This window comes from Pelophylax lessonae (genome assembly GCF_965119305.1).
Source record: "Pelophylax lessonae genome assembly, chromosome: 3".
Taxonomy (NCBI): Eukaryota; Metazoa; Chordata; class Amphibia; order Anura; family Ranidae; genus Pelophylax; species Pelophylax lessonae.
The window spans coordinates 67146314-67165802 of record NC_138770.1 but is presented as its reverse complement, the minus strand read 5'-3'; the positions used below and the strand labels follow the sequence as shown (position 1 = coordinate 67165802).

Genomic DNA, 19489 nt, shown 5'->3' with positions numbered 1-19489 from the left:
TGGATACACTTTTTTTAGTTAGTTTAGTAGTCCGTTATTACACATGGAACGCACGGTGTCAGGTCACCCTTCGGCGTAAAATCCTTCCTGTTCAGGTGGTGGTGTGTGACATTCTGCATGAGGTGGGGAAGATTCGGGCGCTTGAGAGAGACAAGTGGGGTCAGAGGGCTTGGCTGAAGGCGTGGAGGGGTTTCAAGCCTCCCTGACTGCCAGGAGTCTCTTTCCCGGGTGTGGCTTTCTGTCTCTTATCACCCTAGATTTTTTCTTAATGCTCAGTTTTTGATAAATGGCTGCATACATAGGTGATGGGTTGTGCCTCTTAGGCCCTCTCTGCTGCTTTATGTAAATAGTTTTCTAAGAATGTTGGAAGTGGATTATGTATATATTGTATATATTCTGCACATGGATGTGAATTCCTTTGTTTTTTTCTGTTGGAATATTGTACTATAGTTCTGTTTTTTACTTTTGTATAAAATATGTTGCTTGATTCTTTTCAATAAAAGATCAATAGTGCCCCATCATTGGTATCAGTGGGAGGAATAGTGCCCCATCATTGGGAGGAATAGTGCCCCATCATTGGTATCAGTGGGAGGAATAGTGCCCCATGATTGGTGTCAGTGGGAGGAATAGTGACCCATCATTGGTGTCAGTGGGAGGAATAGTGCCCCATCATTGGTGTCAGTGGGAGGAATAGTGCCCCATCATTGGTGTCAGTGGGAAGAATAGTGCCCCATCATTGGTGTCAGTGGGAGGAATAGTGCCCCATCATTGGTGTCAGTGGGAGGAATAGTGCCCCATCATTGGTGTCAGTGGGAGGAATAATGCCCCATCATTGGTGTCAGTGGGAGGAATAGTGTCCTATCATTGGTGTCAGTGTGGGGAATAGTGCCCCATCATTGGTGTCAGTGGGAGGAATAGTGTCCCATCATTGGTGTCAGTGGGAGGAATAATGCCCCATCATTGGTGTCAGTGGGAGGAATAGTGTCCTATCATTGGTGTCAGTGTGGGGAATAGTGCCCATCATTGGTGTCATTGGGAGGAATAGTGTCCTATCATTGGTGTCAGTGTGGGGAATAGTGCCCCATCATTGGTGTCATTGGGAGGAATAGTGTCCTATCATTGGTGTCAGTGTGGGGAATAGTGCCCCATCATTGGTGGGCCCCAGTTTGGAGACACTGTCCTATGCCAAAGAGAGCAGTTAACTCACGCAGGGCAGGCACAGCCCCAATGCATTGAAAAAAATAAAATTTGCCCAGAGTTCAGCTTTAAAAGACTGACTGGAGACTGCGGTGTGCGCTGTTAAATAAGTATTAAACTCAAAATCAAAAATGTAATATACTGCAGCTTACCTATCAATAAATGTGGTGGCTGCATTAGTTTCCTTTTTTTATTTTTTTCCCCCTCTGTTTTCACCTGGTGATCTGGCCAGTATCACACCTCCTGTATTAGAGTGCCCCCACTCTGGATGAAGAAGGAACACAGGGGGCACATTTGGACAGCAGCATTGTCAGTCTTGGTTGAGGGGGGTGTTAGATGTACCAGCACAGGGATCACTAAATGGTGGGCCTGACCCAGACCAAGTGACAGTCCTGTCCAGACTGTGGCTGTGCCACTTATTGGCTGGGTGTTGTCTTGTGGGTTTCCTGCCTGGCCGCCGTTGTCACCCTCACAGCGGATGTGCTGCAGATCTGCACAGAGAGCAGGAATCTTTTCAAGTTAACAAACGTTTGTTAACCACTTCTGGACCGGAAGTTTTACCCCCCTTAACCACTTGCCGACCGCCGCACGACTATTTACGTCGGCGGTCAGCCCCTCACAGGCAGAGTGGCGTAGATCTACGTCGCTAGCCTGTGAGGCTCTAGGGAGCGAGCGCGCGCCCCCGGAGGCGCGCTCCCGCATGGTCACGGACCCCCCCCCCCCCGCGCGTGTGACCGGCGGACCCGATGTCCGCCGGTCACTCGGCGAGCGTCGGTCCAGAGGGAGAAAGGCAGGCGGCTAATGTAAACAAGCCGCCTGTCAGTCTCCCCTGTGTAGAAACAGTGATCATACGGTTCTACTATGTAGGACAGTTGATCTCTGTTCCTACACCTCAAGCCACAGCCAATCACAGTTAGAATCACGCCCCTAGGGATACACATAACCCCTCCCTCTCAAAAAAGTTAACCCCTTCACTGCCAGTGTAATTTTACAGTAACAGTGCATATGTATAGCACTGATTATTGCATAAATGTCACTGGTAACCCCAAAAGTGTCAAAAATGTCAGTCAAGGGTCCGATCTGTCCGCCGCAATGTCGCAGTAGTGCAAAAAAAAAAAAAAATCGCAGATCCCCGCCATTACGGGTCAAAAAAAAAAAAAACACCAAAAATGACAAAAATCTTTCCCTTTGTTAGTAAACGCGATAACTTTTGCGCAAACCAATCAAAATATGCTTTTTGAGATTTTTTTTTTTTACCAAACATATGGTAAAAAAACAAATTGGCCCAAAATGTTAAAACTTTGATTTTTACTTTTTTCTGGGGGGGAATTTCATATAAAAAATGTGAAAAATATTGTTATTTTTGCAAAATTTACGCTGTTTTTTTGTTTATAGCGCAAAAAGTAAAAATCGCACAGGTGATCAAATACCACCAAAAGAAAGCTCTGTTTGTGGGAAAAAAAGGATGTCAAATTCGTTTAGGTACAGCGTCGCACGACCGCGCAATTGTCCGTTAAATTCACGCAGTGCCGAATCGCAAAATACGCCCTGGTCAGGAAGGGGGTAAAATCTTCCGGGGCTTAAGTGGTTAATGACCAGGCCATTTTTTTGCGATACGGCACAGCGTTACTTTAACTGAGAATTGCGCGGTCGTGCAATGCTGTACCCAAATAAAATTGATGTCCTTTTTTTCCCACAAATAGAGCTTTCTTTTGGTGGTATTTGATCACCTCTGCGATTTTTATTTTTTTGCGCTATGAACAATAAATGTGCGACAATTCTGAAAAACAATATATATATTTTTCACTTTCTGCTATAGAACATTCCCAATAAAAAGAAACATTTAAAAATCAAATTTTTTCATCATTCTAGACCAATTTGTATTCTGCTACATATTTTTGGAAAAAAAAAAAAAAAATTGCAATAAGTGTATATTGATTGGTTTGCGCAAAAGTTATCGCGTCTACAAACTAGGGGAAAGATTTCTGTCATTTTTATTTATTTATTTTTTAATAGTAATGGCGGCGATCTGCAATTTTTAGCGGGACTGCGACATTGCGGCGGACAGATAGGACCCCTAACTGACATTTTTGACACTTTTGGGGGGACCAGTGATATTATTACAGCAATCAGTGCTAAAAATATGCACTGTTACTGTACTGACACTGGAAGGGGAAAGGGTTAACACTGGGGGAGGGGGGCGATCAAAGGGTTAAATGGGAGCCTAGGGGGTGCTTTCTGTGTGGGGGATGGGCTTGCTGCATGAACACAGAGACCCGTGTTCCAAAATAAGAGGAACACAGGATCCCTGTGTTCATAACTGACAGAACAGCGGTCTGCCGTGTTTACAACAGTAGACCGCCGTTCTGTCTGCACGTGGAGCGATCACAGGTGCCCGGCGGCAATCGCGGCCACCTGACCCGCTGATTGGCTCCCCCATGGCCAATGGGCGCCCGCGTGCGCCTCTGGCGAAGCGCAGGCGCCACCACTAGCAGTCCCACGAAGCGACATACAGGTACGTTATTTCGTGGAACAGAGCCGACCTGTTGCAGTAAAACTACGGTGGCTGGTCGGCAAGGGGTTAATATAATGAGTTGGCAAGCTCCTGCCCTCTGTCCAGATCTGCAGCACCACCTCCTGCCTGTGCCCTGCTGTGAGGATGACGGCGGCAGCCAGCTGGGAGACCCAGGAAAGGAAAACCCAGCTAATAAGCGTCTCTGCCCTTTCCTGTTAAACTGGTAGTAAACCTTAAATATGAAATAAGAACAAAGCACATCCCTCTATTGGGTGTACTAGTCTCAGTTAAGAGCACTAAATGTCTCTTCTGTTTGCTGCTTCGTTCCTCTGCTATCAGCATGAATCACTTCTGACAAGTTTTCCTGACACCAAGAGAAGAAAAGGTGACAGGGGAGGAACCTCCAGCTGACTGACAGCCTAAGCTCTGTTCATGTGTGGAGGGAGGTGTGTCCCTTCCCTCCAATCAGCTCACACCTCTCCTAACTGAGCTATGTAAAGTGTTACATCAGCTCTCCCTCCCCTTTTTTCTGACAGCTAACGGCGCTTTTCCACTGCATGGAACCGAACGGTTCGGCTCGCTTTTGTGCTTTACCACTGCTGGTATCGCATGGTACGGTGTAGGAACGGTTCGGTACGGTACGGCGGCATTTTTTCACTGCATGGAACCGAACGGTACGGCTCTCAAAAACAGTACCACCTCGATTGTGGTTCCAAGAGGTACCATACCGGTACCATATCCCACAATCCTTTGCATGCAGTCACTACTAGCCACTGATTGGTCAGAGAATCCCACCCACCCCGTTGTTATCCCACCCACTTAACTTTAGTACTACTTTAGTGGAAAAGCAAACCATACCATACCGAACCATTCCAACACCATACCATGCGGTACCAGCAGTGGAAAAGCAAACTGGGCCAAGCAGGGCCGAGCCGGTACTTGCAGTGGAAAAGTGCCATAAGACAAGCTTTATAAATGCTGGACTTTGAATGGATGCAAAGATGAGAATGCTGCAGATAACATTTACATAAGTTTTGACCTAAGGGACTTATGTGGAATAGGTAGGGCTTCGGTGGGAACGACACCCATGCTGTTTTTTTTTTCTCCATTTGCCTTCAAAACTGATGACATGTGCGATTCAGAAGCATTCCCATAGAAGGCAATGAGCCTGTAATTCGCATCTGAACCGCTCAGAAAACGCATAAGGACTCTTTTTAAAATTTGCACTGCTGCTACACTGCAGATATGTGAACCGGCTCCAATTTACATATATGTGAATGGAGCCTAAAGCTAAGGCCTCCACCCTGATCAGATGGCTTCCGCTGACAGGACTCCCAATCACACAGAACATTGCTTACCCATATGTTGTTTGTGTTGTTTGCTCAGCATCTCTTCGTTATCTGTATCCGCCTCCTGGACGTTCAGCCAGAAAGGTTCAGCGTCGCTCTCTATGGTGACGGAGATGCCCGATCCTGCCGGGACAAGAGGAGGGTATCAGCACCCTGGGTTGCATTACCTCTGTGCACCCCGATATTGCTTTGGAGGGGCCAGCCAGGGCTGGAGCCACCCCCCCCCCCCCCCCCCCGAAATTCTAAATTTTAGTTCTTGGTGGACGCTGGCGAGATGAACCACCCAAAGATTTCTTTTATCTCCTGGGCACTCTGTTGGGTGGAATTTTGAACTACGTTGTGCCCATTATGAGGGTCTTCCACCATTCCTGTGCCGAGTTTCCGGGTCTGTACACCTACTGTGCCTATTATGAGGGGCTCCTTCCATCCTTGCTCAGAGTTCCCAGTTCTGCTTACATACTGTGCCCATTATGAGGGGTTCTCACCAGTTTCTGGAACTGCTTACATACTGTGACCATTATGAGGGGTTCTCACCAGTTGCTGGATCTGCTTACATACTGTGACCATTATGAGGGGTTCTCACCAGTTGCTGGATCTGCTTAAATACTGTGACCATTATGAGGGGTTCTCACCAGTTGCTGGTTCTGCTTACATACTGTGACCATTATGAGGGGTTCTCACCAGTTGCTGGATCTACTTACATACTGTGACCATTATGAGGGGTTCTCACCAGTTGCTGGATCTGCTTACATACTGTGACCATTATGAGGGAGTTCTCACCAGTTGCTGGATCTGCTTACATACTGTGACCATTATGAGGGGTTCTCACCAGTTGCTGGAACTGCTTACATACTGTGACCATTATGAGGGGTTCTCACCAATTGCTGGAACTGCTTACATACTGTGACCATTATGAGGGAGTTCTCACCAGTTGCTGGATCTGCTTACATACTGTGACCATTATGAGGGGTTCTCACCAGTTGCTGGATCTACTTACATACTGTGACCATTATGAGGGGTTCTCACCAATTGCTGGAACTGCTTACATACTGTGACCATTATGAGGGAGTTCTCACCAGTTGCTGGATCTGCTTACATACTGTGACCATTATGAGGGGTTCTCACCAGTTGCTGGAACTGCTTACATACTGTGACCATTATGAGGGGTTCTCACCAGTTGCTGGATCTGCTTACATACTGTGACCATTATGAGGGGTTTTTACGTTGCCGGATCTGCTTACATACTGTGACCATTATGAGGGGTTCTCACCAGTTGCTGGATCTGCTTACATACTGTGACCATTATGAGGGGTTCTCACCAGTTGCTGGATCTGCTTACATACTGTGACCATTATGAGGGGTTTTTACGTTGCCGGATCTGCTTACATACTGTGACCATTATGAGGGGTTCTCACCAATTGCTGGATCTGCTTACATACTGTGACCATTATGAGGGGTTCTCACCAGTTGCTGGATCTGCTTACATACTGTGACCATTATGAGGGGTTCTCACCAGTTGCTGGATCTACTTACATACTGTGACCATTATGAGGGTTCTCACCAGTTGCTGGATCTGCTTACATACTGTGACCATTATGAGGGGTTCTCACGTTGCTGGATCTGCTTACATACTGTGACCATTATGAGGGGTTCTCACCAGTTGCTGGATCTGCTTATATACTGTGACCATTATGAGGGGTTCTCACCAGTTACTGGATCTGCTTACATACTGTGACCATTATGAGGGGTTCTCACCAGTTTCTGGATCTGCTTACATACTGTGACCATTATGAGGGGTTCTCACCAGTTGCTGGAACTGCTTACATACTGTGACCATTATGAGGGGTTTTTACATTGCTGGATCTGCTTACATACTGTGACCATTATGAGGGGTTTTTACGTTGCTGGATCTGCTTACATACTGTGACCATTATGAGGGGTTCTCCCCAGTTGCTGGATCTGCTTACATACTGTGACCATTATGAGGGGTTCTTACCAGTTGCTGGGTCTCAACACCTGCTGTGCCAATTATAGAGGAGCTCCCACCATCCCTGCATTCAGGTCCTGGCTTTACCACAGTGCCCTTCACCCCCACCTATGGGTGTCCTCTCACCTTCTTGGACAGACCTCACTAACTAAAGAGGTCAGTATGCGCTTTTGCAGTATAAAAGTGGCACTGCTCCACTGGTTGGTCAGTCCCGCTCCGCACCTCTCAGCGTGGTGTCACTACTGCAAAAGCGCATACTGACCTCCTTTAGTTAGTGAAGTCTGGCTAAGAGGTGAGAGGACACTCATAAGTGGGGTGAAGGGCACTGTAGTGAATAAATTCAAGACTCCTGTGGTGTATGGGATTGCACTATTCAAGGAAAGATTGGATATTCCTTACTTTAAGGACTTTTTTTTTTTTTTTTTTAAGATGGACTCATATATATATATATATATATATATATATATATATATATATATATATATATATATATATATATACACACACACACACACACACACAGTATCTCACAAAAGTGAGTACACCCCTCACATTTTTGTAAATATTTTATTATATCTTTTCATGTGACAACACTGAAGAAATGACACTTTGCTACAATGTAAAGTAGTGAGTGTACAGCTTGTATAACAGTGTAAATTTGCTGTCCACTCAAAATAACTCAACACACAGCCATTAATGTCTAAACCACTGGCAACAAAAGTGAGTACACCCCTAAGTTAAAATGTCCAAATTGGGCCCAATTGGCCATTTTCCCTCCCTGGTGTCATGTGACTCATTAATGTTACAAGTTCTAAGGTGTATATACAGAGCAGGTGTAGTAAATTTGGTGTTGTCGCTCTCACTCTCTCATACTGGTCACTGGAAGTTCAACATGTCTGGGGACCTGCTTGGCCAGTCCATCACCTTTACCCTCAACTTCTTTAGAAAAGCAGTGGTCGTCTTCGATGTGTGATTGGGGTCGTTATGTTGGAATACTGCCCTGCGGCCCAGTCTCTGTACACTCACTACTTTACATTGTAGCAAAGTGTCATTTCTTCAGTGCTGTCACATGAAAAGATATAATAAAATATTTACAAAAATGTGAGGGGTGTACTCACTTTTGTGAGATACTGTGTATGTATGTATATTATATATATATGCCACATTTCAGGCTTCAAACATAAAGATATAAAACTGTAATTTTTTTTGTGAAGAATCAACCACAAGTGGGACACAATCATGAAGTGGAACGAAATTTATTGGATATTTCAAACTTTTTAAACAAATAAACTGAAAAATTGGGCATGCAAAATTATTCAGCCCCCTAAAGTTAATACTTTGTAGCGCCACCTTTTGCTGAGATTACAGCTGTAAGTGGCTTGGGGTATGTCTCTATCAGTTTTGCACATCGAGAGACTGAAATTTTTGCCCATTCCTCCTTGCAAAACAGCTCAAGCTTAGTGAGGTTGGATGGAGAGCGTTTGTGAACAGCAGTTTTCAGTTCTTTCCACAGATTCTCAATTAGATTCAGGTCTGGACTTTGACTTGGCCATTCTAACACCTGGATATGTTTATTTGTGAACCATTCCATTGTAAATTTTGCTTTATGTTTTGGATCATTGTCTTGTTGGAAGACAAATCTCTGTCCCAGTCTCAGGTCTTTTGCAGACTCCATCAGGTTTTCTTCCAGAATGGTCCTGTATTTGGCTCCATCCATCTTCCCATCAATTTTAACCATCTTCCCTGTCCCTGCTGAAGAAAAGCAGGCCCAAACCATGATGCTGCCACCACCATGTTTGACAGTGGGGATGGTGTGTTCAGGGTGATGAGCTGTGTTGTTTTTACACCAAACATAACGTTTTGCATTGTTGTCAAAAAGTTTGATTTTGGTTTCATCTGACCAGAGCACCTTCTTCCACATGTTTGGTGTGTCTCCCAGGTGGCTTGTGGCAAACTTTAAACGACACTTTTTATGGATATCTTTAAGAAATGGCTTTCTTCTTGCCACTCTTCCATAAAGGCCAGATTTGTGCGGTATACGACTGATTGTTGTCCTATGGACAGAGTCTCCCACCTCAGCTGTAGATCTCTGCAGTTCATCCAGAGTGGTCATGGGCCTCTTGGCTGCATCTCTGATCAGTCTTCTCCTTGTATGAGCTGAAAGTTTAGAGGGACGGCCAGGTCTTCGTAGATTTGCAGTGGTCTGATACTCCTTCCATCTCAATATTATCGCTTGCACAGTGCTCCTTGGGATGTTTAAAGCTTGGGAAATCTGTTTGTATCCAAATCCTGCTTTAAACTTCTCCACAACAGTATCTCGGACCTGCCTGGTGTGTTCCTTGTTCTTCATGATGCTCTCTGCGCTTTAAACGGACCTCTGAGACTATCACAGTGCAGGTGCATTTATACGGAGACTTGATTACACACAGGTGGATTCTATTTATCATCATTAGTCATTTAGGTCAACATTGGATCATTCAGAGATCCTCACTGAACTTCTGGAGAGAGTTTGCTGCACTGAAAGTAAAGGGGTTGAATAATTTTGCACGTCCAATTTTTCAGTTTTTTATTTGTTAACAAAGTTTGAAATATCCAATAAATTTCGTTCCACTTCATGATTGTGTCCCAGTTGTTGATTCTTCACAAAAAATTACAGTTTTATATCTTTATGTTTGAAGCCTGAAATGTGGCAAAAGTTTGCAAAGTTCAAGGGGGCCGAATACTTTCGCAATGCACTATATATATATATATATATATAGATATATATATATATAGATATATATATCAATTTTTTTTTTAAATATTTCATGATAACCAATGATTTATGCACTTATTGAAAGATGGTAACTTATATGAAGCACGCGCTTGAGGTTAGCACAATTGGGAGTTAGTATATATATTTTTTGCATTTTTACAGGTTGATGGATGCATATTGGTGCTAGTTGCTTCTTGTAGTTTTTTAGGGTTTATCACGGATTTATATTTTTTTGGTTTAGATCAGTAGGTGGTGTATACAGTAAACCCCCCTCCATTGCGGGGGTTACGTTCCGGACCCAGCCGCGAAAAGTGAAAATCCGCGAAATAGAAAAACCCTATTAAAATGCATTGTAGGCATGTTTTTTTTTTTACTGTCACTGTACGTGTAAAAGCATTTTAAGGTCTTTAAACACACTTTTAAAACAAGAGAAACTCATTTAAACACATACAAGATACGGAGAGACAGAGCAAGAGCTATGGAAAACACAAAAATATTTCATTTTTAATGATTTATATAGTAAAATAACATTACAAAAAAAAACGCAATATACCGGAACCGCAAAAACTGAACCGCAATGGAGCGGGGGATTACTGTATATAGGAATAGGGCAGAAACTTTTTTCACATTTATTCATCCTAGGTAATACCCACATGTGATGCAGAAATCCACTGAATTAAAGACAAATCATGGATGGAGGTCCATTTCATTGCAGTACAGCTCCTACCACCTACCCAGGTTCAGCCTCTCCTGGTTTGAAGGCCCCGGTGTCATTCCTAATCTCATCAAATCCAAGGCAGGGAAGTATTGTTAGCAGAATGGGGAAGGGATAGAACTTCTGACAATGTTTTGATTGATAAATGGAAACTTTTAGGCTGCCTTGGATCCTTTGATCAGGTTTTTTATCAATCTGAAATGTATAAAGCCTGAGAAACTGATCTAACATAGGGAAGAACAAAATCTCTAATAACTTAAACAACAAACTTTCCACAACTCTAAAACTTTTTAAAAAATGGACTGGAGTTTGACTTTAAATTCTTTGGGTTGTTAACAGAGCCAGGGTTTTAGTCAGGAGGATTTCAGTGCTGGACTCACCAGAAGATAGAAGAAAACAAGGGGTTCCACCTATATTTATTTAAAATATACCCCAGTAGTTACATACCAGCCTCGTTGTCTGTATCCCCGGGCTCCGGGTCCGGACAAGCCTCAAAGAGCAGCTCATCCGGCTTTATTCGCAGACAGATATCCGGTTTTAGGATGGGGACCTCTGTATAAACACAGCACAGTCAGCACATTCTATAAACATATCAAATTGCTCTAAGAGAATTATCCAATATTCACCTAGCTCTCCTGCACCTAACCTCCTATGGCTGTCATGGTAACAGTGAGGTGAGAAAAATGCTAAAGTTAAACTTTCACTGCCACTGACCACCAATGCAGGTGGTCATGGCAGTGAATCTTAACAACCCCCCTCCTCGTTGATCATTACAGGCTCCCGCATCACTCTCTCTCCCCCTCCACCCCCAGGCCAGGCTGAGATAACTCCACCCACAGTATAGTCTCTCTTTCAGTGGCGGGTGCTAGAATACAAAGAGCATTCCAGTGCCACTTTGCTGCCCGAAAGCCCAAAGGCCATACGCAGGCAACCAGACGACCAGTGGCTCATAAGTACAGCTCAATCTCTGTACAGCACCGCGGTATATGTCAGAGCTACAGTATTTCAAAAAAGTGAGTACACCCCTCACATTTTTGTAAATATATTATTACTTTTCATGTGACAACACTGAAGAAATGACACTTTGCTACGATGTAAAGTAGTGAGTGTACAGCTTGTATAACAGTGTAAATTTGCTGTCCTCTCAAAATAACTCAACACACAGCCATTAATGTCTAAACTACTGGCAACAAAAGTGAGTACACCCCTAAGTGGAAATGTCCAAATTGGGTCCAAAGTGTCAATATTTTGTATAGCCACCATTATTTTCCAGTACTGCCTTAACCCTGTTGGGCATGGAGTTCACCAGAGCTTCACAGATTGCCACTGGAGTTCTCTTCCACTCCTCCATGAGGACATCACCGAGCTGGTTGATGTTCGAGGCCTTGCGTTCCTCCACCTTCCATTTGAGGAAGCCCCACAGATGCTCAATAGGGTTTAGGTCTGGAAACATGCTTGGCCAGTCCATCACCTTTACCCTCAGCTTCTTTAGCAAGGCAGTGGTCATCTTGGAGGTGTGTTTGGGGTCGTTATGTTGGAATACTGCCCTATGACCCAGTCTCCGAAGGGAGGGGATCATGCTCTGCTTCAGTATGTCACAGTACATGTTGGCATTTATGGTTCCCTCAATGAACAGTAGCTCCCCAGTGCCATCAGCACTCATCCAGCCCCAGACCATGACACTCCCACCACCATGCTTGATTGTAGGTAAGACACACTTGTCTTTATACTACTCCCCTGGTTGCCACCACACACACCTGACACATCTGAACCAAATAATTTTATCTTGGTCTTATCAGACCACAGGACATGGTTCCAGTAATCCATGTCCTTAGTCTGCTTGTCTTCAGCAAACTGTTTGCAGGCTTTCTTGTGCATCATCTTTAGAAACAAGCTTCCTTCTGGGATGACAGCCATGCAGACCAAATTGATGCAGTGTGCGGCGTATGGTCTGAGCACTGACAGGCTGCCCCCCCCACCCCTTAAACCTCTGCAGCAATGCTGGCAGCACTCATACATCTATTTCCTAAAGACAACCTTTGGATATGAAGCTGAGCACGTGCACTCAACTTCTTTGGTCAACCATGGCGAGGCCTATTCTGAGTGGAACCTGTCCTGTTAAACAGCTGTATGGTCTTGGCCACCATGCTGCAGCTCAGTTTCAGGGCCTTGGCAATCTTCTTCTAGCCTGGGCCATCTTTATGTAGAGCAATCATTCTTTTTTTCAGATCCTCAGAGAGTTCTTTGCCATGAGGTGCCATGTTGAACTTCCAGTGACCAGTATGAGAGAGTGAGAGCGATAACACCAAATTTAACAAACCTGCTCCCCATTCACACCTGAGACCTTGTAACACTAACGAGTCACATGACACCTGGGAAGGAAAATGGCTAATTGGGCCCAATGTGGACATTTTCACTTAGGAGTGTGCTCTCTTTTGTTGCCAGCGGTTTAGACATGAATGAATGGCTGTGTGTTGAGTTATTTTGAGGGGACAGCAAATTTACACTGTTATACAAGCTGCACACTCACTACTTTACATTTTAGCAAAGGGTAATTTCTTCAGTGTTGTCACATGAAAAGATAAAATAAAATATTTACAAAAATGTGAGGAGTGTACTTACTTTTGTGAGATACTGTATGTAAATGTACAAACCCAATTCCAAAAAAGTTGTGACACTACAAATTGTGAGTTAAAAAGGAATGGACTAATTTACAAATCTCATAAACTTATATTTTATTCACAATATAATATAGATAACATATCAAATGTTGAAAGTGAGACATTTTGAAATGTCATGCCAAATATTGGCTCATTTTGGATTTCATGAGAGCTACACATTCCAAAAAGGTTGGGACAGGCAGCAATAAGAGGCCGGATAAGTTAAATGTACATATAAGGAACAGCTGGAGGACCAATTTGCAACTTATTCGGTCAATTGGCAACAGGATTGGGTATAAAAAAAGCCTCTCAGTGTGGCAGTGTCTCTCAGAAGTCAAGATGGGAAGAGGATCACCAATTCCCCCAATGCTGCGGCGAAAAATAGTGGAGCAATATCAGAAAGAAGTTTCTCAGAGAAAAATTGCAGTTTGAAGTTATCATCATCTACAGTGCATAATATCATCCAAAGATTCAGAGAATCTGGAACAATCTCTGTGTGTATGGGTCAAGGCCGGAAAACCATACTGGATGTTCGTGATCTTCAGCCCTTAGACGGCACTGCATCACATACAGGAATGCTACTGTAATGGAAATCACAACATGGGCTCAGGAATACTTCCAGAAAACGTTGTCGGTGAACACAATCCACCGTGCCATTCGCCGTTGCCGGCTAAAACTCTATAGGCCAAAAAAGAAGCCAAATTTAAACATGATCCAGAAGCGCAGGAATTTTCTCTGGGCCAAGGCTCATTTAAAATGGACTGTGGTAAAGTGGAAAACTGTTCTGTGGTCAGACGAATCAAAATTTGAAGTTCTTTTTGGAAAACTGGGACGCCATGTCATCCGGACTAAAGAGGACAAGGACAACCCAAGTTGTTATCAGCGCTCAGTTCAGAAGCCTGCATCTCTGATGGTATGGGGTTGCATGAGTGCGTGTGGCATGGGCAGCTTACACATCTGGAAAGGCACAATCAATGCTGAAAGGTATATCCAAGTTCTAGAACAACATATGCTCCCATCCAGACGTCGTCTCTTTCAGGGAAGACCTTGCATTTTCCAACATGACAATGCCAGACCACATACTGCATCAATTACATCATGGCTGCCTAGAAGAAGGATCCGGATACTGAATTGGCCAGCCTGCAGTCCAGATCTTTCACCCATAGAAAACATTTGGCATATCATAAAGAGGAAGATGCGACAAAGAAGACCTCCTAAGACAGTTGAGCAACTAGAAGCCTGTATTAGACAAGAATGGGACAACATTCCTATTCCTAAACTTCAGCAACTTGTCTCCTCAGTCCCCAGACGTTTGCAGACTGTTCTAAAAAGAAGGGGGGATGCCACACAGTGGTAAACATAGCCTTGTCCCAACTTTTTTGAGATGTGTTGATGCCATGAAATTTAAAATCATTATTTTTCCCTTAAAATGATACATTTTCTCAGTTTAAAGATTTGTTATGTCATCTATGTTGTATTCTGAATAAAATATTGAAATTTGAAATTTCCACATCATTGCATTCTGTTTTTATTCCCAATTTGTACGTGTCCCAACTTTTTTGGAATCGGGTTTGTATAATAACAATAATAATGTGTGACTGTCGGTGGACATTACAGTGTACACGTCTCAGGTGCAGATTCTGATGTCAATAGCTCAGTGTTCTCAGGACAGTACAGCACTGTGGAATATGTCAGCGTTATATAAATGTATAATAATAAGTGTGTGACTGTGGGGGAGACATTAAAGTGTAAGCTCCCCTGGTGAAGAGACTGATATCAATAGCTCAGTGTTCTGTACAGTGCTGTGGAATATGTCAGAGCTACTCCATATAAATGTATAATAATATAGTGTAAATAATTGTGTGTGACTGTGGTGGGACAATAGATTGTAAGCTCCTCTGGTGCAAAGACTAATATGAACACGCGCGTGGAGCATTGGTGGTTCAAAGTTAAAGGCTTCTGGGCACTAAAAATTCCAGCAAGACGCGGAGACTTCGATCAAGTCCTGCTACGCAACGAAAAAGCCTGGATTTTTAGATTAGATACTTTGACCCCAAAAGGCCTTAATAATGAATTAAGCCTCAAAATATTTCTGGACCCATAAGCCCATTCGTGAAACTCAAACATAACCCCTCTCTAGGGTACACCCTCTATATAGCCCTACAACACCTAATTTCTTGGAATATCCACCCTAAAATATACACTAAATAAGAACCCTAAAATTTAGCCTCATTATAAGAAAAGTATACAGTTTTTCTTTATACCCACTAAATACGTCGAATTCGATGTCTGCATCTTTATGTCCCCTCTGCAGACGCCATCTGCATAATCACCAATCAAACTGACATAAGTTTTTTAAAGCTTTCTCTACTCTAAGTCTCCATTATTCTTTAATTGTAACTTGTATACTTAGTCAGTTTTTTATTCACTCCATTATTATCTAAAACCGCACAGTAATCTGGAATAATTATAGCATGAGGGCATTACCTACTTCATCCACAAGATGGCACCATTCAAACCGGATGATAGAAAAAATCACTAATTAAAACTAACCAATCAGAAATGAACACAGACTATTTAAACTATCATCAAATAACGCCCTCTACGTTCTGAAGAAGCGTGTAAAACCACGCGAAACGCGTCAACGGCTTACGGCAGACGCCACCACAAACAGCCCATCCTCAGCATAGGAACCGGCCGACTCCATGGAAATTTTAAACCGCTGCAACATCTGAACAAAAAAGGACTCAACACTTTCAGACAGCAACCAGAAAAAGACCAAGCACTTGCTCGGAGGAAAAGAAAGCTTCCCCCTTACCTTCTTCCCCCCCCTGCCAGATCCCGCAACACAGCATCTAACACAAAGCACTATATTGGTGGAACGGAGCAACGGACAGCAGCAAACAACGTGGTGTTTTAAACCACATGGAGGATTACAAAATCTGGATGTTCCCGTGAAGCTTTGAGGTAATGTAGCTCTAAGATACCGAGGCAGGTCGACCGGACAACGAGCGGTGAGTAGAGACAACACACACACGGTTCGATACACTGTCTTACAATCGGGCATAGCCCAGAAGATACTCATCACACTCATTTGTGTCCAGGTCCCGGGTATCAAGAGCCTCCCATTGCCGGTGAACTAAACACAGATATTACCCCCTAAATACAAAGAAGCAAAAAAGAAATACAGCTTCATCTCCCTCCTTCCGCAATCAGGATCTACTGGATCTGACATCCTTCACCCGACCCCCTCCACCCTCCCCCCCTCCCCGATCTTTCCTCCCCCTCACGTACAGATTATACCAATAACATTTGCTGCATAGTGTTGTACCCATAAAGATAAGACTAAGACTATCTTACAGCGCTGTCATCTTTTCACAAATATGAGCTCCAACGTACATATCTAAAAGATCATTAGTAAAATGTATATTTTTTTCTTCGATTACTGAACTTCCTCCACAACAAGAAAAATTCTTTTATATCATACTTGGAAAAACATATTGTGACTTTGACAATTTTTTCCTATACAACTTGAGAGTCGGCAGTAGCCCCTTTGGTTACACCACTGGCATACTCTACACACATTGAGATTTAATACTTTATTTGTTTGTTTTGATAGAAGTATATACAATTACCTGTGATTTGCAAGTGTTTCATTTCCAAAGGCTACATATGGTTCCATTATAAATATATCTAATCAAAGAAGAAATACTCTGTCCCATCGGAGCTCTCACTCCCAATTACCACTACCTCTGAGGGTGGGCTAGGCACGGCGGGGTATCTTGCTTATTGATAAGCTGCCCCACCGAAACCGGTCCAGAGAGCAATGTTTACAATAGATGATTATAACTAGTCATCTTTTTCTACTTTCAATTTTATATGTTAACTTATTGTTTTTTGCAATTCCTTTTTTTTGATATCACCAATAAAGTCTACTTATGCACCTCAGTGACTTGTGAGCCAAGTAATTGCAACTATCTTGAGAGGATCTTTACCCCCTCAATACCTCCCCCCCTCTTTTTCCTACACTAATATGAACAGCTCCACGTTCAATGCACTGCACTTTGGTATATGTCAGAGCTTTATAAATATATAAAAATAATAGTGTGTGACAATAGAGCATGAGCTCCTTTGGTGCAGATACTGTTGTCAATGGCTGAGTGGCTCTGTACAGCCTTTCCATATATGTCAGAGATATTTAAATATATAAAAATAGTGAGTGACTGCGGTGGGACAATAAAGTGTAAGCTTCACTGATGCAAAGACTAATATGAACAGTTCAGTGTTCTATGCGCAGCACTGTGGTATATGTCAGAGCTATATAAATATATAACAATGATAGTGTGTGACCGTGGGGGGACAATAGAGTGTAAGCTCTTCTGACGCAAAGACTAATATGAACAGATCAGTGTTCAATGTGCAGCACTGCGGTATATGTCAGAGCTTTATAAATGTAGAACAATAATAGTGTCACTGTAATGGGACAAAAAGTGTAAGCTCCTTTGGTGCAGATACTGTTGTCAAAGACTGAGTGATCTCAATACAGCATTTCAGAATATGTCAGAGCTATTTAAATATATAATAATAACAGTGAGTGAATGTGGGGGACAATAGAGTGTAAGCTCCTCTGATGCAAAGATTGATATAAACAGCTCGGTGTTCTGTGCGCAGATCTGTGGTATATGTCAGAGCTATATAAATGTAAAGGAACAATAGTGTGTGACTGTGGTGGAACATTAGAGTGTAAGCTCCTCTGGTACAAAGATTGAGGTTACTGGCTCTCTGGCCCTGTTCTGTACAGCACTGTGGTATATGTCACAGCTACTGTATATAAATGTATAATATAGTGTATATAATAATTGTGTGTGACTTTAATGGGACAACAGAGTGTAAGCTCCTCTGGTACAAAGATTGATGTTACTGGCTCTCTGCCCCTGTTCTGTACAGCACTGTGGTATATGTCACAGCTACTGTATATAAATGTATAATATAGTGTATATAATTGTGTGTGACTTTGATAGGACAACAGAGTGTAAGCTCCTCTGGTGCAAAGACTAATATGATCAGCCCAGTGTTCTATGCATAGTGCTGTGGTATACGTCAGAGCTATATAAATGTATAACAATAATAGTGAGAGAAGGGGGGGGGGGGGCAATAAAAGTGTAAGTTCCTCTGCTGCAGATACTGTTGTCAATGGCGGAGTTTTCTCTGTACAGCATTTCGGAATACAGTAGATCTATATAAATATATAATACTAATGTTGTGTGACCGTGGTAGGACATTAGAATTTAAGCTTTTCTGGTACAGAGACTGATGGGACTAGTTTCCTGTACAGCACTATATACTAAAATAACAATAGAATATCCTATGAAATATACCTGGGCTGGGACTCTCCCACACCGCTGACTGCTCCGGCTTCTCTGGCTGGGTCGTGTCCTCCTCCACCACCTCGCGAATCCATAGGGAAATGTCGGGGTTAAACATCGGGGCTCCTAGGAAGGACAGAAATATTGGTCTGATTGTGCACAGTAGTGATGATGGAAGTATTCTGGTACAGAGGGGTCCATATTAAAACACAGAAAGCTCCTAGTTTGCAGCGTATGAGGTGTAATATTGAAAAGGTAAAGGGTTGTGGGTTATCACAGACCTATAATAAAGCTTTACCGGCTGTGATGACATTATGGTTCTCGTGTTCTGGAATCTTCTCTCTGGCCGGTGAAGACTCTTTCACCCCCTCTACTCTCAGCAGCTGCTCTGGGTTCAGGATGGCGTATCCTGGTGGGGAAGACGGAGAGATATAATATATTTTGCAGTATAAACGAGGGAAAACCTGTAGTCAGCCGTCCTGGAAATAGGGACCTGTGTGTAATGCATAGGGATGGGCAGGTAGATAAGGCCAGCCTGGGCCCCATGAGTTCAAAAGGGGGGGCCCAGGCACCTGCTGAGCAGAAGGGCTGGCTATACTTTCTTATTGCAGACACCGATCCTCTTCTGCCTCCCCCTGCAGCTCTGCCAGCTTCTCCTCCTCTTTTTCTCCCTCTGGCTGCATTGCAGTGGGATTGGTTCTGGCACATGCACCACTACCATCTGCCGTCCGGGCCCCCTGTGTGCCCCTTTCCCCCACAGTGCTGCTAGCTTCCCTCCTTTCCTCTCCTGCTGGCAGCTGCTGCAGGCACAAAAATGGATGTTTCAGGATGCAGAGTGGAGGAAGGGACTGGCAAATATGTTAAATTATGTCCCATTCCTTTTCTGAATGAACACAGTGAGCAATCAGTACCAGTCACTTCTGTGTCCATTCATTACTGACGCAC

General features: G+C 43.4%; 1 protein-coding gene across 1 annotated transcript in view; it reads right to left on the bottom strand.

Annotated features, from left to right (window-relative positions):
- Positions 1 to 19489, bottom strand: part of LOC309550890 (zinc finger protein 777-like) — a 63519-nt gene that overhangs the window by 30347 nt on the left and 13683 nt on the right. Inside the window, exons 4-7 of the mRNA XM_082251272.1 lie at positions 18843 to 18953; positions 18557 to 18670; positions 10966 to 11070; positions 5071 to 5184 (exon numbers count right to left, since the gene is read on the bottom strand). Coding sequence (XP_082107398.1) covers positions 5071 to 5184; positions 10966 to 11070; positions 18557 to 18670; positions 18843 to 18953 — 444 coding nt within the window. The remainder of the gene's footprint in view (positions 1 to 5070; positions 5185 to 10965; positions 11071 to 18556; positions 18671 to 18842; positions 18954 to 19489) is intronic.